A 17700-nucleotide genomic window follows, 5' to 3' on the forward strand; every position below is an offset into this window, starting at 1 on the left:
TCTAGTCATGAGAAGAAAAGAATTTTTTTCTTGTTCACGGAGTTTTGGTACGACGAGCCGGATGATAGCCGAAATCAGGGTGGCGCCGAACGCTGTTATACGGGAACCTGCAGCATGCCGTGCTTGGCAGGCTGTCGGCGGGTGGGGAAGGTTGCAGCTGGCTTGTGAAATAACAGGCCAGGAGACCAACAATAAGTAAGCTTAACAAATCCTGCAAGCCACCGGAAGTCGGAACTGAATCCTAAGACGGTTGTGGTGGCAACTTGCGTTGCTGAATGAACATGAGGTTGATGGGAGTGTAGGTCGCCTCAGAGCCACCATTGATTGGCTACTTGTAACGTCAACATTGCAGATCATCACCCGTGAGGAAGAATAGTTCTCAATTCCAGTAAGCATCTTATTTATAAACGTGACTGGGGCATGGCGAGCAGGAGAGTCGCAAAAAAGTTGTAATTTACGCGAGAGGAGCACAAGGACGGGACCTGCGGGAGTGAATGTCGAGGGACTTATGCCAGTCCATGAATCAATTTTAACTAGCCACCGTTAAATGGCGCTGCGGATCACGGTTGGTCGCGTGTTAGACAGGGACTTGGTCCCAGCCGTGAACTGGGTTTAGGCAGTACCACAGGCCAGGAACAATCTTGCTGTCACACTCAGCGACAGAGCCGAGTGAGGGATTAATCTTCAAGAACAGGTCCATGGGCATGGCCCGCTTGGCGAGCAGGCTCGGGCACCTGATTCCCTTCTCGGCCTGGATATACTTGCCACAGTTGTTGGTCGTGCCCTCGGCTACTTTGGCCCCGTCCGGCGGAGGGACAACTTGGTTAGCGTAGCCGTCACCAGAGCCTCCCTCGCCGCCAATGTCCCCGTTGCCAGGGGTAGTGCTGGGAGAGCCAGGGTCGGTATACTCGCCGCCGGGTTGGCTAACGCAGATCACTCGGCCCCAAAAGGGTTCAGTGCTGTAAATGTTCCGGCAGTCATCCTTGAGAGCTAGGTTCCACTTGACAAGCTTGGCCCACGACGTGCCGTACCGCACGCCAATCACCACGCAGTCCTCATCCTTGCTCTGGACCTTGTATAGCTCGCTGCACTTCTCCGGCAGACAGAGCTCCAGGCCCGCAGGCACACTGCTGCAATTGAGCAGGTTGGGGTTGAGGAAGAAGAGCGACGCCGCCGACACAGAGTTTGCCAGAGCAATACTGTCGCAGGTGTCGCCGTTGCGTGTGCTGTACGTCTGCTTGCTGGTGCACACGCTGGGTCTGGTGACGTTGACGTTGATGGGCGGAGAAAGAGTATCGGTTGGCCCTTTGACATTGCACCCTACAACAAGTCAGCATTCGTTATCTAGATTTGCAATTGAAATGACCTCACGCTTATTGACAGTTTCCAGTGCCTGAGCAAAGAGCTCGTCGTATGCAGAGTACGGCGACTGCTGCATTATGCGTAACTTGGCTCCGTAGCAGTAGGAGCACAACTGCGCGTCAGGCATGGCTTCGAGGCTGTCGTAATCCTCAAAGGCATCGATAATGTCTGCGTAGTACAGTTAGCTGACAGAAAAGACGCCAGAGTTAGGGTGGTGGCGCGTCGACTGACCATTGCAGTACTTTCCAGTGTCCTTGTCTTTGAGGCAGGTTTCGTCCCAGCCGGCAAGCGTCGTTTCAATAAGCGTCGCGACGGGGTATCCGGGGATCAGATCAGGTGTTGAAGCGCAGACGGCGGCAAGACGTCTCCTGGTGTTGAGCAGAGATCTCTCACAGGTGGCCTGGCAGACGCTGTCGGTCAGCGCAGGGCTGTCGAGAGAACCGCGGTAGCCCCTCTCGCGAAAGTTGGCGACGAATTCATCGCACTGGATTGTCTGCTGCAGTAACTGCTGGCAGTTGGAGTTGAGTTTAGAGCCTTCTAGCTGCTTGTTGGTAACGAGCTGGAACCCGGTAGCGCGGCTCTTGAGCGAAACAGTAGCAGCAAGGGGCGCGAAACCGCCCAGGAGGGGCAATACAAGCAAAAGATTCTTCATCATGAACATGTAGAGTTTCGTGAAGTCAACTTTTAGATGCGAGTGTGTAAGCGGTTAATCCTGAATCTCTCGACGGGAGTGGCTCAGCTGTTATGTGGGCGGCCGAAACTTGACCGAGGGTCGCGACCTTCTTCGGAATGGTAATGATTCGGCCCCGTCTTTTGGCCATATATTTCTCCTTATCAACGGACGGTATTACAAGGTGCAAGAGGCAGGGAACCTTTGCGTGCCAAGGCCCAGCCTGGTGCATGGGGGCAGGCTGCAGTACCGGGGACCCCCAGCGGAGCAAGGACGCTGAGTATGTTCGTAGCTGTAAATTTGGAACCTTTGTCCATGGTCAAGTACGAACCAAGTGAACAACATATATCGCTTGCCTCCTCGTCTTGGTAGAACGGTGGAAGCCAAAGTGTGTTGCAATGAGCAGGGGTATAGAGTAAAAAGGCCTCCTCTGCCATCACCCCATTTGTTTAAGCCGACGTTTCCCTGCATGTGAGTACGGCCAAAGACATATTTTCCTTCCCGCATGGCCAGAATTTTCTCTTGTTATCTATCTCATTTTTCACTTTCTTCTTCGTGAAATACCCAACATGAAGATTCTTCTGACCTTCACATTATTGCTGAGCGCTCTTGTCCAGCTCTCCGTGCAGCAAGACGGCGAGTGCAGCGATACCAAGCTCTGTCCTGAAGGATGTTGTAGCAGCGCAGGCCATTGTGGTTATGGACCTGACTATTGCGGGTAAGTAGATCCGAATCAGCCCATGTGTATACACGTTGCGTGTATACGTCTATCGTTGCTCTCAACCTGTCGACTAACACATTTGTCTAGAAAGGGATGCCAGAGCACCTGTGATCGCAAGTCTGACTGCAACCCTGGTCGGGAGAGCAACGATTTTAGTAAAGGAGATAAATGCCCCCTTAATGTCTGTTGCAGCAAGCACGGCTTCTGTGGCTATACCGAGGAGTTTTGCAAGGGCAATGAAGTCAAGAGGCCCTCGTGCTCCATCAGTGACACTCCCGTAGACCGAGTTATTGGCTACTATGAGGGGTGGGCAACTTCCAACCGCCGCTGTAATGCCCTGCGACCAGAAGAGATTCCCTATGGCGCCTACACCCATCTCATCTTCAGCTTCGCCACCATCAATCCCAAGTCGTTCGAGGTCTCGCCCGGCAACTACGAGACCGAGGACATGATGGAGAGAATTGGCACCATGAAGATCCTCCAGCCCGACCTCAAGATCTGGGTTGCCTTTGGCGGCTGGGCGTTCAACGACCCCGGACCAACCGAGACAATCTTTAGCGACGTGGCTGCCTCTGAGGCCAACACTGAGACGTTCCTCAGCTCGCTCGTCAAGTTGATGGATAAGTTTAACTTTGATGGCGTGGATATTGACTGGGAGTATCCTGTCGCTACCGACCGCCACGGCCGTGATGAAGACTATGAGAACATTGTCACCTTCATGAAGAAGCTCCGAGCACGCATGGATAAGTACCGCAGAGGCGTATCCATGGCCCTGCCTGCTAGCTACTGGTACCTCCAGCACTTTGACATTGTTAAGCTTGAGGAACACGTCAACTGGTTCAACCTTATGACGTATGACATGCACGGCGCCTGGGATATCGACAATAAGTGGACTGGTCCATGGGCGAACTCGCACACCAACCTAACCGATATTCAGCTTGGCTTGGATCTCCTATGGCGCAACAAAATCAGCCCCAGCAAAGTCACCATGGGAATGTCCTACTATGCGCGTACCTTCACCCTGACAGATCCCGGCTGCAACAAGCCCGGCTGCCGCGTTAGCTCACCCGGCGAGGCAGGCAAATGTTCTGGCACGGCCGGTGTGCTGCTCCACCCCGAGATTCAGGACATCATCTCCAAGAACAATTTGAAGCCTGTGCTTGACCGGGAAGCTGCCGTCAAGACCGTCTCATGGGGCAACCAGTGGACCTCGTTTGATGATGCTGCAACTTGGCGCCTCAAGGCTAACAAGCTGCGCGGCCAGTGCATCACGGGCTTCATGGTGTGGGCCATTAGCCACGATGACGAGTTCGGCACCAACGCCGAGGCTCTGGCTTCTGTTCTGGGTCGCAAAAAGCCTGACTTTCCCAACTTTACCATCCGCCCCAAGGTGGAAGACAGTCCCGATCTTGAGTCCAAGACGTGCCGTTGGACAAGCTGCTTCGAGGGCTGCCCGTCTGGATTTAAGGAGGTCCAGCGCGACGGCCACAAAGAGATTATGCTGGACACAACGCCCTGCTTTGGCAAGGGTTACGGCTTTAGTCGTCTTTGCTGCCCGACGAGCGCCAAGTCTCCCACGTGTACCTGGCGTGGCCACAGAAATACTGGCAAGTGTAAGCCCGGCTGCAACGACTTTGAACTTGAAGTCGGCTCACTGAGTGTGGGCTGCCGTTCGGGGTACCAATCAGCTTGCTGCAGCGATACCTTGGTCACGTCCCTGTACAGCAAATGCGTCTGGACCGGATGCACTAGCCAGGGCAAGGATGCTTGTACGGGCAATAACCCGCATTTCCTCACTTCCAGCAGCGTGGGCTCTGGTGGTATGAAAGCCTGCAGCAAAGGCGAGAAGAGAAGTCTCTGCTGCGTCTCCCCGGCGCCCTACGATGTTGCTGGCAAATGCGAGTGGCGAAAGAAGGCCGGGTTTCTCAACGCGGATAATGAGAAGCTCCTCTGCGAAGGTGCATGCTCGTCGAACCAGCTGATGATGGCCCGAGAGAGCGGCCTCACTATTGGTAGCGAAGGCGGCGACGGCTGCTATGGCGATCTCGCCTTCTGCTGCACGGAACCCGAAAAGTTGAAGCCTCGAGATGAAGACCCTGGCTCGTCACAGGGTCGCGAGTTCCAGGCTCTGATCCGTAAGTACATGGAGAACCCGACCTGTCCCGCTACCATTCTCTTCCCTCAACTCCATGACAAATTTGTTCGTAAGCGCTCCTTGGAGTTCGAGGCAGCCGAATACAACGTATTGCGCGCCAGAGCAAAGGATTGCACTCTAGATACCTGGGTCCGGCTGCTTCAATACGCAACGCTAGTGTTCTCGGTCAGCCGCGCTGGCATGGATCCCCTCGTTAAGGTCTGGGATAAGGAATTTGCCGGCAACTATGACAAACAGCTGGAGTACAATAACCTCCACGCATTTTTGTTGAAGTATAAAGATTATGAGCCTCGCAGTGTTGTGGAGTGGGTGCTCTACAACCCAACTCGAGCCGGACCTGGCATCAGAGATGCGGATGCCGCCAGCCAGGCACTGTGCCGAGTTCCAGGCTCCAAGGCCCGTAGCATTCCCGAGTCCACCATCTCTAATATTGACAGCAGAAAGATCGACGCGTGGGGGGGCGGGTCGGGTTATATTCCTGCCTTAGACACGATCCTAACTGCCATTATTAGCGGAGCCATCTCGCTGCATTATGCTCGCTGGCAGTATTATCAAAGCTCCCAAAACGGAAACGTCCCAGGGCCTATGCTTGAGATGGCGTACTGGCTTGGCCGCCAGCCTGGCCATGAGAACAGCGAAGACATTTCAGAATACCAAGATCAGACGCCGCGACCACGCTGGCCATCAGATCGCTGGGTTCGTAAGTTGCATATTTTTCCACTCTGCTCATACTTCTAGCCACGTACTAAAGTTTCCCCAAAAGTCTTCCACCTTCACATCGATCCATCAAACCGGAACTGGCTGATAAGTGAAAATGGAAACACGTATGTCGGCGTCAGCAACTTCCGTGTCATGCACGGCCAGTACTGGATGCATGGAAGGAACGGCCAAGCGTGGCGTGTATCTCACAGCAACGGCATATACAACTCGCGTGACGGGTTCTCCTGTCCGGAAGAGCTCGGTAGCCTCTGGTACGTTGGATCTAGAATAACGCTCCCGGACGATCAGCCTGAATGGGCAAGACTGCTTCACCAATGGGGTGAGATGATCTATCGTCAGGGGTACGTCGGCAACCGCGGCCTGAGAATGATCATTGAGCCGCCACAGGGTGGAAGCCGCACCGAAGTCAACCCTCATAACCCAGGAGAACTGTCTCGTGGAGTAATGGGTACATCGGTAGTCGGAGGAAATAACCCGTACGAAATTAACTTCATCTTGTCGGACGAAGGATACGACTTTACCACTCCTCCTCCCCCGCAAGACCGTGAAGATCCAGACACTCCGGCCTGAATGGTAACGCGTAACGACGAACTCGCATAGAGGCAATCTGTAACTTAGACATATAGAAGCTGCATAACGTCATGATTTAATAACTGTTTTGATCTCAACCAGGCAGCTGTTTGTTTCCTATATGGCCTGCTGTTCCTTTTGTGAGTACTCTACGCTAGAATTTGTAGCATCAACCAAAATGCGTGTCAACCTCGCGCGTATATCTGGGTGCGTCTGGAGCAGTGGCGAGGTGTTTATCAGATCAGCTGGCAGGCAATTCCTCTCATCAACAGCATTCACGTCCGCTCCATTAGCCAACAGAACCCTCGCCAAGCCGGCAGCGCCGTGAAACATGGCCCAGTGTAACGGCGTTCTATCTTTGGTCGTCGCAGGCGGCTTGTTGCCGTTGGGTTGGAGATGCTCAACGACGCGGGAGCCCCAGATGCCGACCTCCCGATTGGGCACACGGAGTGATATGCGACTAGAGTTTGCGGAAACAGCCAACATGGTAGCTCGAGCATCAACAGGTATACCCCTCGTAATGAATTCCTGGGCAAGATCTGCCAACTTGTTGTTATCGCCATCGCCATTGTCTAGGTAAAGCGACAAGCAGTGCAGCGGTGTCCAGCCCTCGGCCGTGCACGCAAGGGGATCGGCTCCATGGTCCAGGATAATTCTTGCCGCCTGCAGTGCTTTATAGTAACTTGGCATAGAAGTCTCGGTTGCGGTTGACGGGGCTACAGCACACATTAATGGCGTCCAGCCATTGTCATTAGCAGCATTGACGTCCGCACCTGACGATAATAGAAAGCGTAATATGTCGATCTTCTTGCCCGCAGCGGCCCAGTGAAGAAGCGTCTCTCCGCTATTGTTTTTGATTGATTTCAATGCGTCGTTATGTAGACTGTCAACTGGCAGGCCGGCGGTATACAGGGAGAAAATGTGCATATTGGATCCAAAGGCAGCGTAGTGCAGCGGCGTGTTGCCAAACTCATCCTGAATCGTGACGGACGCACCGTGTTGTAATAACAAGCGAATACCAGTTTCGTGCAAGCAGCGCTTGGGACCCTTTTTAATATGCACCGGCGACCCCAGATGGTGAAGGGCGGTTTCTCCAGCAGGGCCGCGTCCGTTGGGATCAGCCCCCTTATCGAGAAGCGCCTTGAGAGCTCCCACCAAGTCAGCCCACGTTGCCGCTGCAATGACGATATTCAACCCTTCAGCGTTGTTGTTTGGGTCGGCCCCTGCACCGACCAGGCAACCGATGAGCTCTTGCTGGTTCACGTAGTCCAGGCCGTTGCACTCAGCACGAGGATGGCTGAGCAGGTCCGACCTGAAGTCGGCCGCACGGCAGAGAGACAAGTTGATGCATAGCGGCGAGTATCTGAAACGGGCCAAAAGAAGCCGAACCACGTCGACGTGCCATCCTGACACGGCGTTCCCAAGGGCATTCTCCAAGACAGCTTCCGACCAGCCGTCAGCCCAACCCAGAACGTCCTCGACCATGGCAGTCTGACCATGGATAGTTGTTCGGTTTAGAAGAGTACGGTGGAGCTGTTGCGGAATTTTACTGTCTCCCAAGACCGTCTTTTCGCACATACGAGTGAACATGTCGCGGTTGCCTGTCTGAATGGCCGTTTCTATGGCCGAAGTTTGCGGCTCAGTGAAACCATTGGAAGCCCAAGGGTTGGCGCCGGCGTCAAGAAGAATGCCTGCCGCTGTCATGTTATCGCACAACACGGCGACTTGAAGAGCAGAACCAAAATCCGGGTCGCAGTAGTTGAGCTCGAGGGCAACAGTGCCGCACAGAGGGACGAGGTTTCGCAGCGCCGACATGTCGTTGTCGCGGACGGAGGCGTGCAGGCGCGCTTTTGGGTCGTCATTGAATGCATCCTTCATTTGCATCCAGAGGCGTCCATCCATGCCTGGCGGTACGGGCCGCGTGGCTGAGGATGGAGGCGGCATTATTATTGTTTGCAGTTGATGAAGCTTGGTATGGACATCGGAGTGTTTCACAAGTGTCTGGTCCGCCTTGCAGGCGGCACTCAAGAATGCAGTGCTCGGATGAAGGAAACAGCGTCGCCGATGTGCGGAGCCGCGCACATGATGTATGATACCTAAGATAGGTACTAATTAAAGCCTTGATAATTGCCAAATTGATTCATACTGGATGAGTCTCAATCTTGTCGGCTTGGCAGTATCTCGGTCTACTTCATTCATGATCTCTTAGGCTGCCGCTTAGGCTGTTCTTTCTCATCTTTGCTTCCTCTTCCTTGGCATCCATATGACGAACCGGTCTATGCCAGATGGTATAGGGTAGCTTCTTAAGGTAATAAACTAGTCGTAGTTTACATTAATAAAGCAGGTATAATGCAGTAGGCAATCTTATTATATAGCTAGTAGGTTAAATATAATATTTAATAACTAATTATCTAAGTGTTATAGTCCTGTTTTATATGGTCAAAGATGCTTGATTCTTCTATTTAAGCTATTTATTATTTAAAACTAGTTATGTATAGTGTAGTATATCTAACTATACTATATAATACACTATACAGCAGTTTATACTATAGTTAGGTACCTTACTATACCCAATAGGTTTCTCTTTTGCAAAAGCAAATTATTTCAGTTGCTTTATAGACCTATATAGTGCTGTATACTATAGACAATATTAATTATTTATTAATTTAAGTTATTTAATGCAATACTATTATTCTTTATTTTTTATTTATTTTTTAATTTTTTATTTTTTTTATTTTTTTTTATTTTAATATAGTTAATATTTATATTTAATTTAAAAGGTTTAATTATATATATTTTTTCTTTAAATAATATAGTTTTTATTAATTCTTAAAATATTATTTTATTATTTATAATTATAATTTTATAGCTTTTAAAAGTATTTTAAATTAAATAGTTTTATTTTATTATAATATATAATATTTTCTTTAGTTTATATATAATATAAATAAAATATTAATAAAACTTTTTATTTATACTATATTTTTTTTAATTATAAAATACTTTTTTAAAAAGTATAAAATTTAAAATAATACTGCTATTAGTATTATATATTACTTAATTATAAATATATTTTTATATTTCTTATATTAAATAATTTAATTATATTAAAAATAGCTTCTTTACCTTTATTTTTTTTTAAATATAAATAAAAAGGTTTTTTATTATTTAATTTTTTTAATTTTAAATAATTTTATTATTTATATTAATAGCTTAATAATTTATAAAAGTTTTATAACTATAAATAAAAACCTTTAGTTTTAATAATATTATATTAAAAAGTAAACTTTTATTTAAGTAATTATTTTTTATAAATATATATAAGATTTCTTTAAATTCTTTTTTAACTTTTTTATAAGTAATTATTTAAAATATTTTAATAATATATTTAATTATATTATTTAATAAAATAGCTTTATTATTTTTAAATATTTTATTAAAATATTTAAGGTTATAAAGCAGGTTTATAGTATTTTTTTATTTTATATATTAAAATAATAATATTAAGCTTAGTTAATTTTAGGCTTTATTTATAGCTAAAATAGTTTAATTTAATATTATTTTATTAAAGTCTTATATTTAAATAAAATTTTAATTAAATTATAAAATTTAATTAAAGTATTATTTATAATAATAAATTATAAATAATATATAGTTAAATATATAATATTTAATTATTATATTTTATAAGCCTTTATTATTTTTTAATATAATTACTTTAATTTTAAAAAAAATTATAGTTAATAAAGTTTATATTATTATAAGTAAATAATATTATTGCTTTTTATTAATATATTAAATAATAAAGGTTATTTTAATATTAAAGTCTTTATAGCTACTTTATTTTAATTAAGTTTTTACTTAAAGTATATATATTACTATTGCTTTTTTTATAGTTATTATAAAGTAAATTAAATAATTTTTTAATATTATATTAATTATATAAAGGGCATTTATTATAAGCATTTTATATATATTTTTTTTATCTTTAATATTTATATTAAAATTATATTAATAAATTACTTTTATAATTATATTATATTATTTCTTTAATTACTTTAGCCTTTTTTTATATAAAATAAAGTTAAGTAATTTTATTAATATTAAAACTATAGTTTTTTTTTATATTTTAATTTTTTATATATAAAAATATTTTTATTAATATATTTTTATATAAAAATAAATTTTATTTTTATTTTAAAATATAAAAAAAAGTTAAAAAAACTTATATATATATATATAGATAATATTAATATAAATATTAATTAAATTATAAAAAGTAATTAAATTTTACTAGCTATTATAGCTTAATGCATTTAATAAGCAGTTATATTATAATATTAATTTTTAAAATAATATCTACCTCTTCTATATATAATATTTAAAGGATATTTTTTATTATTAAATATAATTATTTATATTAGTAAATAAATTCTTTTATTATTTAAATAAATTTAAAGTATTTTTTTTATTAATTATCCTTTAGTTTATAGTTTTTCTATTTTATAAAAAATTTTATTTAAAAATATTAACCTCTTTTAGTTATTTTATATTATATAATTTTTTATATTTTATATTATTTTTCTTTATTAACTTAAATTCTTTTAAGTTTTAAAGGTTTATAATAATATAGGTTATTTATATTTAATATAGGTAAAAAATATATTATTAATACTATATTATAAATATATTAAATAAGTAATATTTTTAATTTATATATTAGTAAATTAATTTTATTAATAATTTTAAAAAGTCTAGCTTTTTATTAAAACTATTTATAAAGAAGTTTACTTAAGAAAGTATATTCTTTATATAGTTTAAAATATATATTAATATTTATTTAAAATTATAGTAAATTATACTTTTTATTATATAGTTATTTTATAAATATTTATACTTTAGCTATAAGCTATTTTATATCTTCTATATATAGTTAATATAATATATTTAATGCTTCTTTATTTATAATAACCTCTTTATTAAATAAGTTTAAAATTTCTTTTAGCTTAAAGTTTATTAAAAGTTTATTTAAAAATTATTTAATAAATATATTAATTATATTATTAAAATTAAATTATAAGGCTAGTATTATATTAATTTATAATATATTAAAAGTTATTATATAATATTATATAGTAATTTTTATTATTTAATTTTAATATTTTAATATATTATTTATTTAAAAATAATATTTTATATTAAATATAAGTTTTATATTTATTATTTAAAAAAATACCTTCTAGAATTTATTTATAAATTTTAAGTCTTTATTACTTACTATAACTTTAGATATTTTTTAATTATAAAGTAAAAGAAATTAAATAAATATTTAAGTTTATTATTTAACTTTATATTATATAAAGCTTAAAATTAAAATAATTTTATAAAATTATTTATAAATAATAATAAGCAATAAGTTTATTTTTAAATTATAGTTAAAAAGTTATTAAAAAAAGTATATATTTATTAAAGATAATTTTATAATAAAGTCTATAGTAATAATATAAAATAGTTAAAGTAAAAATATAATAAATTAAAGTTCCTTTAATAGTTTAATTTATTTTATACTATATTTAAAGTAAATTAAGCAATAGTTTATATATTATTATACTTTTTTTAATATATACTTAATATTAAATCCTTTAAGTATAGCTATAGTTTTTTTTATTTTTATATAAAATTATTTATTATATATAATTAATAAAATAAGTTTTAAATAATTATTTAAAATATAAAGTTTATTAATATTATTTATTTTTTTTTAATAAAGAAAATTATCTTTTATAAAAAACAAAAGTTTAATATTATTTATATTATTAATAAATTATATAATAATTTTATAATATTTTTTATTTTTTTTATATTTTTTTAAAATTTAGGCTTTTAAAACTGGGTTAATTTTAAAGGTATATATTATATAATATATATTAATAAAAATATTATTTAATTTATTATATACTTCTTTAAAAGATATTTCTTTTTAATTTACCTTATGCTGCTAGTTATAAAAAGTAAAAAGCTTTAAAAGTATATTAAAAATAAAGTTTATTTTTTTAAAAATATAATATATATTAAAGTAAAATTAATTAAAATATATTAATATAACTATTAATTAAAAATTAGCTTTTAAAAAGTCTAAGGTTTTAATTAATATATATTTTAATATTCTTTTTATTATAAAGTAATTTATAAAAACTTATATAAAATAACTAAAAGATTAAATTATAGTTTTTAATAAATAGTAAGCTTATATAAAGTATATTAATTCTAGTTTAATTAATTTATACCTTTATTTTAATTTAAAAAATAATTAATTAAAGAATATAATTAATTATATATTTTAATATAATATTATTTTATTTTAAATATTATTTTTTATATAAAAAAAAAATACCTTAAATCTTTTACTATTAGTATTTATTTTAAAAAAAAGTAGTTTTATTAAATTATAATAATATAATTAAAGCTTTTTTAAAAGGTAATTTTATAAAATTTAAAATACTTTTTTTTTAGCTATAATAAATATAAAAATAACTTTTAAAAGTTTAAAGTATTAAACTTTTTTATTTATATTATTTATTTTTTAGCTTTATTTATAAAGTTTAATAAAAAGTTATATCTTTTAGTTTTTAAGTAATTATACTTTTTATTAAAATTTATAAATAAATTTTCTTAAAAATATTATTATACTAAAGTATATTTTTAAGTCTATAAGGTTTATTAATATTTTAATATTTACTATTACTTTAATTTATTTTTTTATTATTATAAAGTTAAATATATTAACTTAAAATTTAAGCAGGTATATTAAAGAGTATTTAATAAATAACTTTTTAAAGTTTATAGCTAATTAAAGGTTTTTAAATAACTTAAAAACTATATATAAATATATATAATATTTATTAAAACTATTACTAAATATTATAATATTATTTATATATATATAAATAAATTTTTAATATAGGTATAGTTTTTAGTTTATAAATCTTTAAATAAATACAGGATTATTTTTAAATTTTATAATAATTATATAAAATATTTTTAAATTATATAAATTAATTAATATTATATAGTTCTTATACTTGCTATAAATAAGCAATTAATAAAAGAAGGCTAAAGTATTAAATATAATAATATATTTTTTATATTAAAAAAAATTAATAATATTTTTTTAAAATAATATAAAATATATATTTAATATAATAATTTTATTTAAAGGTTATAAGTTTACTATTATTTAGCTTTTTTATTATTTATTTACTATTTACTAAACTATAAAAATTAAATAATTAAATAATATTAATTATTTTATTTAACTTACTTAACCTTATATATAAAAGTTATTTATTATATTATTTAAGTATTTTTAGTTTTTTAATTTAAAAAGGTATAATTAAATATATATTTTTTAATTTTATTAATTATTTATAAAATTAATATATATTTTTTTTCTTTAAAAAAAAATATAATATCTTTATTCTTTTAAATATTATAATTAAAGGCAATTTTTTAAAATATATTTACTTTTTAAATATATTTATTATAAATATAAATATTATTTACTATAGTTTTAAATAAAATATTAATTAATTTAAATATAGCTTTATATTTTTTATTTAGCAGCAGGCATAAATTAATATTATAATATTTTATATTTATATTTTTATTTATAAAGCTTAGTATTTTATTAAATAAAGATTTATTTAATTTATATATTATAAAGTTATTATATATATTAAGTATTATACTTACTTAAGATTTTAAAATATAAAAATAATTATTATTATTATAATTAAAAAATATATTAATTTTTTACTTTTAATAAAAAATAAAAGGTTTATTAAAGTTATTAATAATAAAGACTTAGCTTATGCTAGATATAACTTTAAGTATTTATAAAGTATAAATATAATTTATAATACTATTTATCTATAATATAAAATAATATATTTATTAAATATTATATAAATTTAATTCCTTAAGTTTTATATAATATATTAATATATAAATACTTAAGTATAATATAATAACAGTGCCTTTAAATATAATTATTTATTTATAAATAAATTTATTTTTATATTAAATCTTAATTAAAATAATTACTTTATAAACTACTTCTACTATAAAATATTATTATAAAATAATAAAGTTAATATTATATTTATTAAAGAAGTTTATATTAATAAATATATTTAATTTAAGTACTAGCTTTACTTAAGCTTTTATATAAAAATATATATTAATTAATATACTTTTTATTTATTTTTTTATATAAAAATTAAATCTTGCTTTTATAGTTAATATAAGTAAATTATTTACTATATTTATAATATTTAATTTATTAAAATTATATAATTAAGTATTAAAAAAAAAAATTTTTAATTATATTTTATTAATAAATATATTAAAATAGCTAATATTAACTATAACTATAATAATTAATTTATTTAAGTTAAACTTTAAAGTAACTTAAGTATATTTATATTTTAGTATATTACTATATTTAAGGTTTTATTATACTTTAATAACTTAATTTTATTTAAAATAAAGATTTATAATTTTTAATAAAGTTTATAGTTAATTATTTATAATTAATTTAATATAAAATATAAATATTATATTATTTAATTTTATTTAAAATAATTTAGTTAACTTAATTTTTTTAAAGTTTTTATTATTAAATTTAATGCTAAAAGGTTTTAATAATATATATATATTTAAATAAATATAATATATTAATGTTATTTATAATATAAATTTATAGTTATATTTATAGTAAATTTAAAGCTTATAAGCTTCTTTTAATATTAATTATATTTAATTTAATTTAAAAAATAATATTAATTTTATATTTAATATAATATAAGCAATTATAAAAGAAAATATAATATAAGTAAAGGTAGTTTTATTATAAGCTATATAAAAATATTTATTTTTAAATAAATTAAATTTTTTTATAAATTAATAACTTTATTTTTTTAAATTATATTTAATATTTATTACTTTAGCATTATTTATAGTAATATATATATCTTTAGTTTTATTTTCTATAAAGTTAATAATAAAGTTTTAAAAAGAAAATTAATAATAGTATATATATTTAAATTATTTAAGCTATTAAAAAAAATATTCTTTATTTTACTAAAATTATTTTTAATATATATTATTATAGTTTTATTTATATTTATTTTAATATAATAGTTTTATTTACCTTTAATTATAAAAAAAAGATATTTAATATTAATAATTTAAGGTTTTAAATTTAATAAATTTACTATATATATTTTATTTTAAATTATTTTAGTATTAATATAGTTTATTTAATTACTTATAGCTATTATATTAATAGCTAATATATTTTACTTAATTTAAGTTTAATTAAATAAAAGCAGTTATAGTAAAAAGTATTATTAGTTTTTTATAATATATAATTTTAATATTAAAGTTAAAGTTAATAGTAAATATAATTATAGTAATTTAAACCTATTGCTTTTTTTAAATATATTTTAAATATTTTTTAATAATTATATTAAAAAATAATTTAAAAATAAACTTATAAATAATAAAATTAATATAAAGATATAGTTATAATAATTATTATTTTATTATATTAAATTTAATTACTTAAGTAATTTAAAAAAATAATATTATTTATTATTTAATATTAAAATTATTTTTATAATTTTAAGCTATATAATAAAAAGTATTTAATTTTATAATAGTATTTATATAATTAAAGTAAAACTAGCAGTAAAGTATTATAATTTAATTTTATATAAATATTTTTATAAATTCCTTTTTAATTAATTAAACTACTAATATCTACTAATTTAATATAAGACTATAAAAAAGTTAAAGTAAGTTTAATTTAATTTATTTATTAATTATAATATTATTTTAAATACTTTTAATAAAGTTATTAACTTAATTTTAAATAACTATATTATTAACTACTATATTATTAATTACTGCAAGATTAAAGTATTCTATATTTAATAGTTTTTAATTATCTTTAGGTTATATTTTTTTATTAATTTAAGTTAAGTTTATAAAGTATTTAAATAAAAGTTTAAATTATTTATTAAATAAATATATTAAAAAAATAAATTAAAAAAAGGTAGTTTTATTTTTTATATTAAAGCTAGTAATTATTTAATTATCTAAAGGTACTATTAAAGAATTACTAGCTATTTCTTTAAAGTTTAATAATAATATTTATATATATAGATATAGATTATTTATTATATATAGTGCTTTATTATCTTAAATAATTTTTAAATATAAAGATTATTATAGCTAAAGTAAAAGGTTTTAAAATTTAAAAAATAAATTAATAAAAAAAAATTAATTTTAATAAAAAATAAAAAGAAAAGGTTTTATAACTATAGTAAATAAAATCTTTTTATTATTTAAAGAATTAAATAAAATAATTACTATATTACTTTCTATAAATAAAGTTAATAACATTAATATTATTTAATTTTTTTTATTTAAATAATAAAGCTAAAGTCTATAGTTATATTTTCTTAAAAAGTTATAAATAATAAAATTAATAATGCTAATATATAGTTATTTTATTAAGTTTAATAGCTTTTTTTATTAATATATATTAATAAATTAAATAAAGTAAATAAGCTATATTAATAATATAATAAAAGCTTAAGGTTAAGTAATTATAATTTAAATAATTTAATTTAATTTTATTTTATTTAATTTTAATATACTATTTAATATTAAACTATTTAATTTACTTAAGTTAAAATACTAAGCTTATTATTTAATAAAAAAAGTATAAAATTTTTTTCTTAAAGTCTTTAAACCTTTAATTTATTTAAATAATATTTTTAAGTTATTTTAAAGTAAAGGTATTATTTTAAGTTATTTTATAAATATATTAAAGTTAATGGCTATAATTAATAATATATTAAAATATTTAATTTAAGTAAAATAAATTAATTAATAAATAATATAGTTTTTTATAATTTAATAATAGTATTTAATAATAGTAATATTTAATATTATTTAATAATAATAATAAAAATAAAAAAAAAAATATTATTTAATATTATATTAATAATTATATAAATATATAATTACTATTATTTATTATAGTTCTATTTTATATAATTAAAGATGCTTAATTCTTTTATTTAAGCTATCTACTACTTAAAACTAATTATATACAGTATAGTATACTTAACCACACTATATAATACACTATACAGCGGTTTATACTACGGTCAGGTACCTCACCATACCCAACACTAAGCTATTTAATAAATATAAATATTTTATTTTTATATAGTAAGTTATTCCTTTATAAAGTAATATAGCATATATATTTGACCAATTCCAAATAGTATAAGCATTTTGGAATTTTTGCACTGTTAATGTAGGCGGCGATAATATTAAATAGGGTAGGATTTGGAGTTTAGTTATGTCCTATTTAAGAGGAAGCTAACAATAGAAATGTCTTAGTCTGACTTGGAATAGTCATCTATC

General features: G+C 30.9%; 3 protein-coding genes across 3 annotated transcripts; 1 reads left to right on the plus strand and 2 right to left on the minus strand.

Annotated features, from left to right (window-relative positions):
• Window positions 1–577: 577 nt before the first annotated feature.
• On the minus strand, window positions 578–2023 carry TrAFT101_004031 (uncharacterized protein; the record flags this gene model as incomplete). Its single annotated transcript, XM_024903027.2, has 3 exons — window positions 578–1320; window positions 1372–1530; window positions 1594–2023. 3 exons carry the CDS (start codon window positions 2021–2023, stop codon window positions 578–580), a joined length of 1332 nt encoding a protein of 443 aa, XP_024766193.1.
• A 341-nt stretch (window positions 2024–2364) lies between these two features.
• Window positions 2365–6303, plus strand: TrAFT101_004032 (uncharacterized protein). The gene is made up of 3 exons (XM_066127051.1): window positions 2365–2750; window positions 2841–5608; window positions 5672–6303. Exons 1-3 carry the CDS (start codon window positions 2602–2604, stop codon window positions 6196–6198), a joined length of 3444 nt encoding a protein of 1147 aa, XP_065983159.1. The 5' UTR covers window positions 2365–2601; the 3' UTR covers window positions 6199–6303.
• A 12-nt stretch (window positions 6304–6315) lies between these two features.
• TrAFT101_004033 (uncharacterized protein) lies at window positions 6316–8100 on the minus strand (the record flags this gene model as incomplete). The annotated part of the gene is made up of 1 exon (XM_066127052.1): window positions 6316–8100. One exon carries the CDS (start codon window positions 8098–8100, stop codon window positions 6316–6318), a length of 1785 nt encoding a protein of 594 aa, XP_065983160.1.
• Between the last annotated feature and the right edge of the window lie 9600 nt (window positions 8101–17700).

This window comes from Trichoderma asperellum, chromosome 2 (assembly GCF_020647865.1).
Source record: "Trichoderma asperellum chromosome 2, complete sequence".
NCBI lineage: Eukaryota > Fungi > Ascomycota > Sordariomycetes > Hypocreales > Hypocreaceae > Trichoderma > Trichoderma asperellum.